Below are 13,529 nucleotides of genomic sequence, written 5' to 3'. Positions count from 1 at the left end.
AAAATACTGCATACTGCAGTTATTGTAATATAGTAGTATATATAGTAGGGATTTCCCGATCCGATATTTGGATCGGATCGGCCGCCGATATTAGCAAAAAAAAATGCATATCAATATCGGATCGGCCTGCACGGGAAAATCCCGATCCGGACTCCCGATCCAGTTTGTTTTCAAAACTCCGGTCCGTGTTTTCGCACCAATGTAGGTAATCCATTCCAGTTCTTTTCAGCTTTTCCCCCCAAATCCGGTCCGCGTTGTTCAGCACACCTATCTAGCACACCTACCTAGCGCACACTGTGTGTGTGGTAATTTGACTATTTTCTACTCAGGTTTTGTGTGTGTTGCTTTTATATATAATGTTATATTGTTTACAATATTGTTTACACTCTTGTTGTTCAAGAACAGAGCACTGATGCCAATTCAGTGTGTTTGTGGTAATTTGACTATTTATTATTTTGTCTATTTTGTGTTTATTTAACCCTGAATAAACAGGGCAGCTTCTCATTACCAACTATTGAGGATTATTCAAACTAACCTAATTAAGTTGGCTAGTTGTTCTTAAGAGTAAAACCCTTTTCAACATGAGAGGTACAACAAAATAAGTAAATATCTTTAATCTTTAATACATGCTTGGATTGGCCGGTATCGGTATCGGCCGATGCTAAAAGCTACAATATCGGTATCGGATCGGAAGTGCAAAAAGCTGGATCGGGACATCCCTAATATATAGTACTATGGTATCGTAATTGTAGTATTCTATAGCAAAATAAAAGTATAATAAAAGTTCTGTAATTTACTTCAGTAGATTGTAGTTTATGTAGTAAACCGTAGTAGTATATAATGTAGTATACTGTAGCAATAAAACTGCAGTTTTCTGTAGTATACTATAGTTTACTGTAGTAGTATATATGTGGTATACTGTAGTAATAAAACTGCAGTTTTCTGTAGTATACTATAGTTTACTGTAGTAAAACTATAGTAAGGTTCAAAAACACTACAATATTTACTATAGTATATATAGGGTATACTATAGTTTATTTACTATAGTAAACTATAGAATTTTCTGTAGTATACTATAGTTTACTGTAGTAAAACTACTATGGTAAGGTTAAAAAACACTACAATATTTACTATAGTATATAGGGTATACTATAGTTTATTTACTATAGTAAACTATAGAATTTTTTCATGTGGGAAAGCACACCGTCCAACCGGCGGATGCTGACAGAGAGCCCACAATAAGCCAAACATCACCACGGTGGGTGTGCTCTCTCTCTCACTCTCGCACGCCCGTACACAATCACTCCAACTTATCCAACTCCAAGGCTAGGCTGCTTCACTAAGACCACAACTAACTACAAGGCCTTCATAACCAAGCAGTATGCCGAAGCAGGAAAGGACACACGCACAATCGCACACACTCATCTTATGCAAAACAATCCGTTTTTGTCATCAACATTCAGTCACTGCAAAGATTTAAAGACAAGCCTCTTACAATAAGTTAGAATGGAACCAAAGTATGTGATTGATACAGTCTGGTTTAGCTTTCGCTTGCTATCCGTTTTTTGTATGACTTCTCAACTCTTTCTTGTGTTAGGCGCACATGGCTAAAGTGCACAGGATTGGCTGGCTCCGCAAGGCAAATAATAGAACATATTTAACTATCTTTCTATCAGTCTATCTATCTATCAACGCATGTGTCTAGTTTTAATGTGATTTATTTTGTGTATGTCCAGTCAGACTTGTTGTCTACCTTGTTCTGTGTGGTCTTGTAGGCTATACTGTGTGAGCCGAATCACCTAAATGAATTACCGACTATTTGTGTAGTTTGGTATTAATAAAGACTTGACTAGGCTATCTTTCTATCTAGGCTATTAGTCAACAATTATTCGGCGAAGTGAATAGTTGGGAATAGCCGCCGAGACCGAAGGTTTATTTGTTATTAGCGGATATTTTGCGATGAAAACAATAGAGTTTGAGATGTCAATCACGAGATAGCGAACCAATCAAATTGCGCCATCTTAGGAGGTTCACGTGTAGCATATACTAATTATACATAATATCTATGTATTTATATATGTATCTGTATAATCCGCTGAACACTCTTACTAGTCTCTACTCTCAAGGGTTTCAATCGCTTCAATGCGGCTTTGGTCAGCAAATTGCACAAATTCGTTGGAAAATAAACCCTGCAACACGGCCTTTAATAGGTCCATGGTAAATTCGCCCCCCGGTCGATTTGCAGGTCACGTGGGAGACGTTTCCTTTCTCTTTGCTGCCAGTGTTGCCAGATTGGGCCAGATTCCCGGCCCAATATGGCAACCATGTCTGAAGCGCGCTGCATCCAAGCGTTGCCAGTTTGAGCCGGAAATCTGGCCCAATCTGGCAACATTGATTGCAGCGTGAAGTGGCATCCCCCAGACAGCTGAGTGCTCTGCTGGACAGTAGGAGACGAGTTCAGCCTGGCTGACGGAGATCGAACATGGGAGTAGAGATCGAGACCATCACCCCCGGCGACGGTAGAGTCGCTCTTCCAATGCAGATCATGTCTTGGTTCATTTGCACGTTCGTTGATTTTTGCTGCAGAAACCCGTCGTGCTCGATCCCCGTGATCTCAAACTCTTTATCTCCACAGGAAGGACTTTCCCGAAGAAAGGACAGACGTGTGTTGTGCATTATGTTGGTGAGTGTCATGAGCAGTGGGCTGTAGGCCTTACGATCAATAATACCGATAGTATTGATAAATTATTCTGCTACCCAAGACCTAACTTCTCCAAGACAAATTAAGGATTGCCATGGGTTTAAATTTCACATTTTCTTTCGTATTATTCTATTCTATATATATTCCTAACAGTGAATCAACGGCTGCAATAGGCAAGATAAAAAAATACTAATTATTCCCTACCGGAGGTCTAAAGCCAGAGTAGTGTGACACTTATGGGCTCATGGATTTGGGAAATGCCATCTGATTGATTAAGCAACGATCTGAGGTTCACTGTGGAGCACATCCAGAAGACAGGACCACAGACACCAGGTTAACTCCTGTCTGGTTCTCTTTTCTCTTTTGCCTTAGTTGAGGAGATTGGTGGCTTAGGTATATGGGATTTTAGTCTGAGCGGAGGTTATATAGTATTATCAATTAAAGCTCGATGTGAACCATTAATCTAATTGTAGCCTAGGATAAGTAGAGGACGGCCATCAACTGTAATGCAAGCCCATCGGTTTACCATTATGTAACTTGAAATAATCCAAGGATTTCCTTCGGTGCAGATCTGATTCAATCATTCTTGTTATATCTCTTCTAAAGGAGATCAGAAAAGCAGGTATTAAAAAATAACATGTATCAAAGTATTTTAATAAGTTTTAATAAAAGTTGCAACGATAATCAGGAGACGTTTTTATAGCCATTGATTGACCCTACATTTGAAATAAAAGGTGTATTTGTTTGAAATGATTGGAAAAAGAAAAGTTTGCTGCTTTATGCAAAGAAAGCAGCATTTCTTGCCAACTTGTTCATGCCATTTTCCAGCCTGGCACACGTCATCAAATACCCCACTTTAGACTTGTATAAAGGGCCTACACACTCACACATACTCGTTATAGTTTAGGAACATCATACCACCATGCCAGACAGCTATAGCTTGTGCAGACCATATATAACATTTCTGCATGCTGGCTTTCCTGCTGATAGCAGCAGGCTAATTATATTGTTGCAAATACTGGTAGAATACCATTCTGTGAACTGATGATTGGAGAGCCCCTCTTTCTCTAGAGCTGTCAGAGCTCTGCCCAGCCCTGCAGACAGCCCTGCAGACAGCTGCAGCGGCTATTTCTGCAATCGTTGGAATCCCCCTTATTGGTGCTCTCAATATACACACAGCAGGGAAGATGGCCGACCTAAAAGCAGAGCACATTACTGGATTTAGTTAATTTATTGTTAAGAACGACATTCACCCAGTTATGCTACATGTTTCTTTAAGATTGAATTTTCTACTGGAATACCTGTCAAACATTTTTGTAACAAATGTATTGGGTATTGTAATGCTTCATGGCTTAATCTCTGCCTTTTAAATCGTACAGTTTACCATAAACCAGCAGAATGATGGCGAACATTTGCAGTTGCTTTGCTCTAAGATTCTGGCTCTAATCCTTTTCCCTGTCTCCCACTTAAGGTTCCCTCACAGATGGACGTAAGTTCGACTCCTCTCGCGACAGGGACAAGCCTTTTAGGTTCAAGATTGGCAAACAGGAAGTGATCCGAGGCTGGGAAGAGGGTGTAGTGCAGGTGAGTCATACAATAGGGTCTGGTTTAGACCCGTGTCTGAGGACAACCGCAGTTTCATAAAGGAAGCTACTTCACAGAAAGGAAATTACATCACAATGTACTGCATCAGCCTTTGAATTTGTATTAAATGTATTGTCTTGCGAACATATGTGGACAGTTTTTTATGAAAATACATAAGCCTACTAAGTCCTTAAAACATTAATATTAATTCAAAAAAGATGTTAACTTGTTTACTTTGGAAATTTTTTCTCTTTTAATCATGATTCACTACAGTACAGTTGAGGAGTGGTTGTGACAGGCTGACCATTAAAAAAACGTGTATCTATTGACAGTTATACATTATAGAGTTATAAATACTATTTCAAACAACTGTTTAGCAGCTTCCATAGATGGGTGATTGGTTTGTCCAGCTAGTGCTGGACGATTTGGCCAAAAATGTGTGTCACAAGATATTTTTTAATGTCAGTCGATACGATAATTATTACAATATCAGCGTATGAGTTTGTTAAAGGGATATTTTGAGGTTCTGACTGAAGCCTGAAAAAGCCTTTTCAATAATCATCACCTGTCCAGCCCACTGGGCCAAAAAGTCCAGGATGCGTGGGACTGGATAAGAGATTAGGTTAATTTAGCTTTCGATAGACTGAGGGCGCACTCACACTAGGCAAAATTGCCCTGTACCCTTATATGTCATCACCATGTGTCCGCTGCTTAGAACAACAATGGAGAACAACACAGAGAATACAATTGGCACTTTACTGACTTTTTTGCTTATTTGGAGCCGTCAGATTCAGCCCTCTCTCACTGAGCGTTTTTACACTGCCAAATATGCCATTTTATGCATGCCTTTTTTTCTCGGGGGAACACTCAACTTTGCTATCGCACCAAAGTGAACCAACTTGTGAACCGCTTGCGCCATGTTTATGGTTTAATGGGGTGGAATGTTTTTCATTTGAATGTTTTGTGTTGTGATTGTCTTGCCTTTTATAATACTTTCTGTTTGCTTTACTGAAGTTTAGAGCTGCATGCAAGCTCTCGATGGCATGACCTACTCAGGCTCAAGGTACCGAGCTGGCTCTTTCAATCCCTCGCCCTCTACCACACTGTTTGGCAGAATTTCTCAAACATTCGGCACACCAACTGGGTGATGGCCTCGGTTCCGGTGCGCTGTACACTCTCTCCCCTCGGCTTGCAGTGACATGAACTTTTGGAATGAATTAACTAATCGTTTTACCTCAGACTGCTAGCTATCGAAGCCCTGGATATGCAACGTGTATATGCAAATGAACCGATAGATTGACACATTTGTAACCTGTCAAAAAAAATCTCTGCATTTAGACGATTAACTGTTGACATCCCTAGACTGGATACAGGCCTGGGCTAGTGGAGTGTTGACACGGCGCTGTCAACGCGCCTAGCCGGTAGCCACGGCCTTTCTTCGGCACCACGTGTAGGGGGGAAGCTTGGCTGCTTGACCAGCGGACGAGGCCTAGGCGCTCCATATTCCTGAACTCGGCCTTCGTGATAGCATGTGCTTGTTCAAGTTGCAGGGCGGGACAGGGGACCTGTTCTTTGAAGTTGGTGTTCCACCCTGACTTTGGTCACAGCAGTGACTAAACCTGTGCATGATGCGGTCAGGGAACTCTCCAACAGTGCACTGACCAATGTCGTCGTGGACAATCCACTGAAGAAGCTGGGGAGAGAGACCCAATCTTTGTAGACAACGAGGTGTCGGTTCTGTATGTCCACCAGGAGGCCTTTGGTGCAATCTGCAGGGGGCTCACCGCTTTCGCCATGACGAAATTGGAGGTGGACAGTCGCCTGTGGAAGCACAATTTGCCATTCCCCAAAGGTTTGAATCTTGCTACCATTGGCAGCCTCCCGTGACGGCTCATTTCCTCCTTGCCAGATACCTGTGTTGCAAAGGAAACGCCGTCCAGACATGGTTTCGGCCATTTTAAAAACTAGTCTGAACAGCTGGCTTTCACAGCTGTTCCTGAATGCCGGCACCGTGTTTCATGCTGAGGTTCCATGGCAAGTGGCTCCTCCTTCGTCCTGAACTGGTTGTGGAAAAATACGGCAGACCATGCCGGGGTCGCTGGTTGTGCCAGTGGACCTTGTGTTGTGGCACAACCAAAGTGGCAACCGGAATGGGCGCAGGGCACTCAAGTAGCGGAGTGAAACCCATCGGGCTCTCTGGCTCATGCCCGATATACTTTCATGTGGCTGTGTTTGCCAAGGTTAACCTGACTGATGTGGGCCTTTGCTGTAGGATAAGCTCCTTGAAAATGAAACATGGCCAACATGTGGTCCATTAATCCCGTTGGCTTCGACTCACTGAGTCCTGGCCGTGACGGCAGCTGACGGGCATGGTCAGATTCAGCTAAACCCATCATCGCAAGGAGGTTCGTTTGGCCGACGTGTCCTAAAAATAAGTTTCTCTTCATCAGAAACCAACCAGAAAAAGAAAAACAGGGTGATGTCGAGTTGAAGGAATGGTTGAACTGGCGTTTCAGTGTGAATCTGCGTCACCGTTTCCTACGTTTTACTCCTAGATGACTGTTTTTAGGTTCTGACGGTCACAGCAATGGATCTTGTGTATAGAAAGTCCATGACCTTTGATGTAGTTCTGTGATGATGTAACTTCCCTGCCTGAGACTGCGGGTCGTCTGCAGTGGACCTCTGACCGTGGGTTGCAACCAGACCCCTCTCAAGTTGAATGCCCTGTCCCAATAGAGTCCCTACCCCCACCAGTCTGGAGCAAATCCTTGAAGTAGTGTGTCCTTACACTCGCTCCTCCTGGCCAGGGAAAAATGTAATTGAATGACCCGTTTTGAGCATGCACACTAGCTTCAAGAGCGGTGGTGCTGTGTATCTAGTTCTTATAACGCAGGACATTATTGAGAGAGGGCTACACTGGCTGCCAACAATTTGAGTGCTGCACAATGTTTGACTACTTAACTTGGATGATTGTATTTATAAGGTGCAGATACTTAATTTATAAAAGGCTTGGAGTAACTGCACTGATTGGCTAGAGTAATTGATTGGTTGTTGACATTCCTGGTGATTCTACCTGTTTGTAACAAACATTGTGCGGTGGCCCTGTGGAGCTTGTGGAGTTATGGTGGTTTGATTTGTGCGTCCGTGCTTTATTTGCAAGTTCCCACTTAAAGTTTTCACTGTCCTTTGGTTGTCCATTGATTGGTCGTTTGGTATTCGATTGATTGCAATTGGGAGTTTGGTTGCACTCGTGGCCGTGAATGTCGGCGGCATGTATATTGTGACGATAAGTTATATTATGATATTTATTTACGATTAAGCATTTATAGTCTTACTTGATTTATATACTTAGTAGACATCAGTGGGGCTAATATTTGTAAGTAGTATTTATTTGTTTTATCTGGTCCGCTGTGGTGTCTAATAATATTGTATTACTACCAATACCATTACTGTATTTGTTGTTACAGAACCACAACTACTATCGCAAAAAAAACGTAAAACACAGTCCACTTTCTCCTGCAGTCCGTGTGGATCTTATTATATTGGTGTTTTGATTGACACATGCTGCTCAGCATAAATGAGCCCTGATATACTATAGCTCTTCAGAACACTTATTAAATGACCTCAACCTTATCAGTGTAATATAATAATACATTTGTAGAATAATTCAGTTCTATCAATCCAATCCATTTCTAGGTATTCATGCAAAATGTATTTTTGAGTACTGTCTAGAACAGCCTTTCTCAAACTTTTTTCAGCCAGGGCACCTTTCAAGTGCATAAAATCTCAAGGCACCCCAGTGTAAAATATGATTAAAAACGACACTGCATAGCCTAAACGTAAATGCAAATGTCCTGTTTATTTAGACAGGACAGTAATGAACAGAGCATAATACAACTGTAAATATTAATAATAACAACTTTATAGCACCTTATAGCACCTTTAAAAACACAGGTTTACAAAGTGCTTCACAAAACAATAAATCAGAGACACAAATGCCATAAAACCATAAGAGGTGGACCGCCCAAGCTATACAGCAACACAGGCAATACAAGAACCCAACAAATTGAGACCAGGAGAACTCAAATGAAATGCAGAGATAGCAGGAATGTTTTTCCATCATAGTGCTTGTTTCCATCCGTGCCATCCGTGCCATACGCGCACGCACGCACGCGCAAACAATAATCCGCAATGAGAGAGGGAGAGAGAGGTTCACATTCGCGCATGCAGCGCGCATACGCACACAAATAAGCCACAATTGAGAGAGAGAGGGGAGAGAGAGGGGGGTGTGACTCACAATCAATGAGAGACGTGAGCCTGGTGCGACGCACACAACCGGCCTATCCTGGCAGGGATGGATGAGAGGCAGACATGGAGCTCCTGGTCCACAGTCCTCAGTCGCTCCCTGTACTTGTTCTTGATGTATGTCAGGCTTGAAAAGCTTGACATACATCAGGCTTTTCAAGCCTGTTCGCACAGATAAGTTGTGGAGAAGGGAAGCAAAATAGCAACAGCGCTACTTGAAGCCACTGGATACTCTTTTTCCACTGATATCCAAAACCTGTCCAATTCCATGTCACCAAATCTCATTTTCAATGTGCGGTCTTCCCTGATCTCCATCAGTTGGTCCTGTGTTGGCAGTGGCCAGTCCGTTGCGCTCTCCAGTGCGCGTGAACTCCATGGATCACGGACCCAGTCAAACTGTGCATAACACTCCAATGGAAAATAATGATTAAATCGCTCGTCAAGAGATTTCAGATGCTGGGCTATGAGGTCAGAAAGCGTGCTGCTGTTTACATGCACATTGCACAGGGGAAACATATCCAGCCTGCCCTGTTCCACAAAGGAACGCCAGAGTGTGAGCTTAGATCTGAAGCCACGCAGTTTGTCAGACGAGGAGAGGAGGTTTTCTTCTTTGCCTTGCATTTTAATGTTCAGCTCATTGAGGTGCTTGAAGATGTCAGCCAAATACGCGAGTTTTACGCACCATTGCTCATCTGCGAGCAGCTCTGCATATGCAGATTTCTCTTCTGTCAAGAAGACTCTGAGTTCTTCTCTTAGCTCGTACAATCGGCCCAAAACCTTCCCCCGTGACAGCCAGCGGACTGCCGTGTGTAGCAACAAGCTCTGATGCTCTGCCCCCATTTCCTCGCACAGAATCGATAACAGGCGGCTCTTTAACGGGCGCGCTTTTATGAAATTAACAATGTCCACTGCTCTGTCAAGTATGTCCGAAAGTTATTTTGGGAGCGTCTTTGCAGCAAGTGCCTCTCTGTGAAGGAAGCAGTGGGTTGTGCGGATGTCAGGGTTTTGCTGTTTGGCCCTGCTAATGAAACCTTTGGCACAGCCCGTCATTGCAGCCGCACCATCCGTACAGATACTAATACAGTTCTTCCAACTCAATCCTCCCTTTTCAAGATACTCATTTGTCACACGATAAATTTCTTCTCCTGTCGTTTTGTTTGGCAGCGGTTTGCAAAATAGAAAAATCTCTCTAATACGGTCCCCATCCACAAACCGAACATTTGCCAAGAGCTGAGCGTGCCCACTCACGTCTGTTGACTCATCAAGTTGTAAAGAAAAAAGTCCACTTGTCTTGATTTTCCCCAAAACGGCAGCTTCAATATCCACAGACATGTCATTGATTCGCCTCCCTATTGTACAATCCGACAGCAGGACCTTTGAAATTTCTTTTGCAGCTTGAGGCCCTAGCATTTTGTTTACAATTGCTGTACAGGCTGGCATAATTACAGTCTCTGCAATAGTGTGGGGCGTCTTTGTTTTAGCTACTATTTCAGCTACGAGGTAGCTAGCTTCCAGTGCCTTCTCCGAGACTTTTGCAGATTTAATCATCATTTGTTCTTGACGGCTGTGTTGACTTTTCATTCGAACAAAATATTCAGCATCCTTGTCAGCAAGTGATGGATGATTAGTGGTCAGGTGTCTTTTAAGTTTGCTCGGAACCATCCCTTGGTTTGACAGTTTCATCCCACATATTAGACACAAAGGGAGAGGGCATGCTTCATCCCCAGTACTGATGAAGCCAAGTTTGAGGTAATTGTCGTTGTATGTTCTCTTTTTAGCCTTATCTACCTTTGCGACCTTTGGTGCAGACTCAGAGCTGGTGGACGAAGGCTCGCATGAAGTAGTAGGCTGAGGCTCCATTTCACAGTCAATCATGTCTGGTTCTTGTGGGGCTTTTCTTTTTAAAAAAACGATCCATGATGCTTGTTCCTTGCTCTTTGTGAAATGTATTTTCGCGGTTAAATTATAAAACAATGTGCTGTGTGCTGCTCTGTCACGCTGACACCGGTGGGGACGTCACGTTACGTGAGACAGATTTTTATGGTTAATTTTATATATTGTTTAACTAAAATGACTTTACAATTTTATTAATCCATTCATATGTAAGAATGTATTTATGTATTCAATATATTCATATATGTCATATATGAAATGTCAGATTATTATTATTTTTTTTTTTTATTTAATTAAATGTCAGAATACGTAATTTTTTGGCGGCACCCCTGACACAGTCACGGGGCGACCCCAGGGTGCCGCGGCACCCACTTTGAGAAAGGCTGGTCTAGAACATTTGACACTGACCTACAATGGCACAACTAGCACTTCTTGTTTAAAGGATTAAAGTCTTCCAAAATACGAACACCGTTTGCATCATGGTGATCTTAAACAGACTTCCCTCCTCCTCCCTATATTACAGATGAGTGTTGGTCAGAGGGCCAAATTGACCTGCACTCCGGATTTTGCCTATGGAAACAAGGGTCATCCTGGGATCATCCCACCTAACGCAACTCTAATATTTGACGTTGAGCTGCTGAGCCTGGAATGAAACAAATCAACTGCCTGTATCATTATGTAAGAAATAAGAATCATGTTGTTGCCATTTTAAGATTACAGGCATTCCTTTTCTCAACATTTTTTTGTTTGTAGTAAAGCCATTAGACCTAGATTTTAATATTTGAAAACCGTGCAGGACAAAGAAGTGATGCTTTAAGATTATTTATTTTTTGTAATTGCATAACATGATGTAACCATACATAAGTAACTCAAGGTTACACAACTGTTGAATGCCTAACTTATAGATCATTTATATCATGTGAATGGGTAAAGTTTACATGACTGCAGCTTTGATATGATAATAATTGTGTCGCAATAGATTCTTAAATATAAAGGATTACATTTCTGAAGCAAGGCATTGTCATGAATTAATGATCTTATTTATATATATATATGAGTAAGTATGATATAATGAGTAAGTATTAACAAATCACATGACTTGGAGCACCAACAGCACTCCTTCCCCAGAATGAGAATCCTCTGATGAAGAATAGTCCCTTTTTAGCTATGACTCGCTCCCTAGTCAATCAGCCTGTAACCCTCTTTGTAATGGGTCTATTTATTTTAAGGGCATTATGTTGTATTTTGTGGACTAGTTTCTACTTTGCCTACAAGTTTGCCCAATTGTCCATTTAAAATAGATTTCCTCTTTGAAACAATAAATATTTTTTATCTAAATGTGTTATGTGTCAATAAGACTAACAATTGAACATTCGCATGCAAATTACATATTTGTGTTCAGTGGCAGAGTAATAGTTGATTAAAAAGAAAAACATATTGTAGATGTGAGACTACATACATTTTACGTATAAATATTCTTTATCACGCCAGAATATCTAATTTATGGCTGACCTTTGCCTAACAGTTTTTTTTTTTTTAGCAGTTGACTTCCTAACTGGATTAATTAAGGAAGAGCTCAGAGTCTGCACTGATTCTATACATTTAGTCGATAGTTCAACTGTTCAATATTTTATTAATACATTTTTCATTCTTTTTCATCCTATCGCATAAACTTATGGATCTTACCCTGACAGACCTTCATGTTGTTAATTTTAGGTATTTGGTAACCTGATTTTATATTTGTGCTATAGTTGCTTTTGTAAAATGTCTGTGTGGTTATGATGAGAGAAACTAATGAATTACTGGCAGCGACATTCATCAGAGGGTAAGTGGTATCACAGAGGCCAGATGCTCATTATAATAACCAAATGAAAAGAAAATACACTAGAGAATACGAAAAGCACATATTTTTACCATAAAGCTGAAGAGCAGGTAATTACAACTTGAAATTAGTAAATACTAGAGACGGGACAGTTCAACTATGCCGTTTTCTTTTACATTTCAATATTTAAAATTACTATAAGAAAGAAGGAATTCCATTAAGAACCAGTAATAGTTCTAAATAGGAATGACTTGTGTTGCTGTGTTTAAAAAATCATTGCCAGGCATATGGTCAGTACTTCACAAGTGTTGCACGATATAGGCAATGCCTAGTCTAGACATGTTTAAAACTTTGCATTTCACTTGCATGGATCCTATTACCATTTTATCCAGTCATCTCTTTTAGACCTTTTAGACCTATTTAAATCCATACACTAGTAGTTGAGAACAGAAAGCTGTGACGCACATAAATTCAAGTTTTTTGTGCTTTTCTTTGAAAAGGGGAATGCCCGAAATACCGGGGGTGGGGGGGGGGGGGGAATCCTTTTAAAGGTGACCTCCCTTTAAACTTGTTTTGTGCATGTTTTTAAGATGCCAACTTTATATCTCTGAGAATTGAAATGTGACTAACCTGTGATAACTGTACATTTTATTTTTATCAGTATCATACCACACTGCCTGATTAAACCTTGTTTAAATAGGAATATTCCTTAGGCATAATAATGGTTTTATATGACAGATTAATAGCTATAAATTAAGACAACGGATATGCTGGCCTGACTGGAAATACTGTACTTGGCTCCGGGTGTGTTCTGGAATTAGATTGGCAGCGGCAACTATCCATGCACTGTAGAATGTCATGTGCAAATTAGTTACATAGCCTACTGGATGCAGGCTGAGCCAATGAGACATTTAAAATGTGCTGTTGCAATAAAATGCTCTCCACCTGACTTGAAAATGTTGGCTCGTTCTTCGTATTCATATTCTTCAATATACTGAACATAAAGAAACCTTGGTAAATGTTAAAACACCTGTTTGTTTTTGAATGTCTAACATGGTTTGAAAGTATTTATATGCATAGCATATAAAGGAGCAAACCTAATTCAAACGGATGTCAATATAGATAAGGTCAGCTCGTGTAGTATTTGATATAATATGATTGACAGATGAAAGCCCTAGTGGGGCATTTGGTATATTATGTGTTACTGATGAAGAACCCTAGTGG

At 41.0% G+C, this 13,529-nt stretch overlaps 1 protein-coding gene across 3 annotated transcripts; it reads left to right on the top strand.

Moving 5' to 3' along the window:
• Positions 1-2,410: 2,410 nt before the first annotated feature.
• On the top strand, positions 2,411-13,286 carry fkbp1ab (FKBP prolyl isomerase 1Ab). Of its 3 annotated transcripts, none has more exons than XM_056586519.1 (5): positions 2,411-2,519; positions 2,636-2,683; positions 4,173-4,285; positions 11,007-11,161; positions 12,027-13,286. In XM_056586519.1, exons 1-4 carry the CDS (start codon positions 2,483-2,485, stop codon positions 11,133-11,135), a joined length of 327 nt encoding a protein of 108 aa, XP_056442494.1. In that variant the 5' UTR covers positions 2,411-2,482; the 3' UTR covers positions 11,136-11,161; positions 12,027-13,286. The 3 variants fall into 3 exon arrangements, with proteins under 3 accessions (XP_056442494.1, XP_056442485.1, XP_056442477.1); XM_056586510.1 differs by having other exon boundaries at positions 12,024-13,286; XM_056586502.1 differs by having other exon boundaries at positions 11,007-13,286.
• Positions 13,287-13,529: the final 243 nt, after the last annotated feature.

The sequence above is a fragment of the Gadus chalcogrammus genome, chromosome 1 (assembly GCF_026213295.1).
Source record: "Gadus chalcogrammus isolate NIFS_2021 chromosome 1, NIFS_Gcha_1.0, whole genome shotgun sequence".
Taxonomy (NCBI): Eukaryota; Metazoa; Chordata; class Actinopteri; order Gadiformes; family Gadidae; genus Gadus; species Gadus chalcogrammus.
This window is presented reverse-complemented; position numbering and strand designations above follow the sequence as displayed.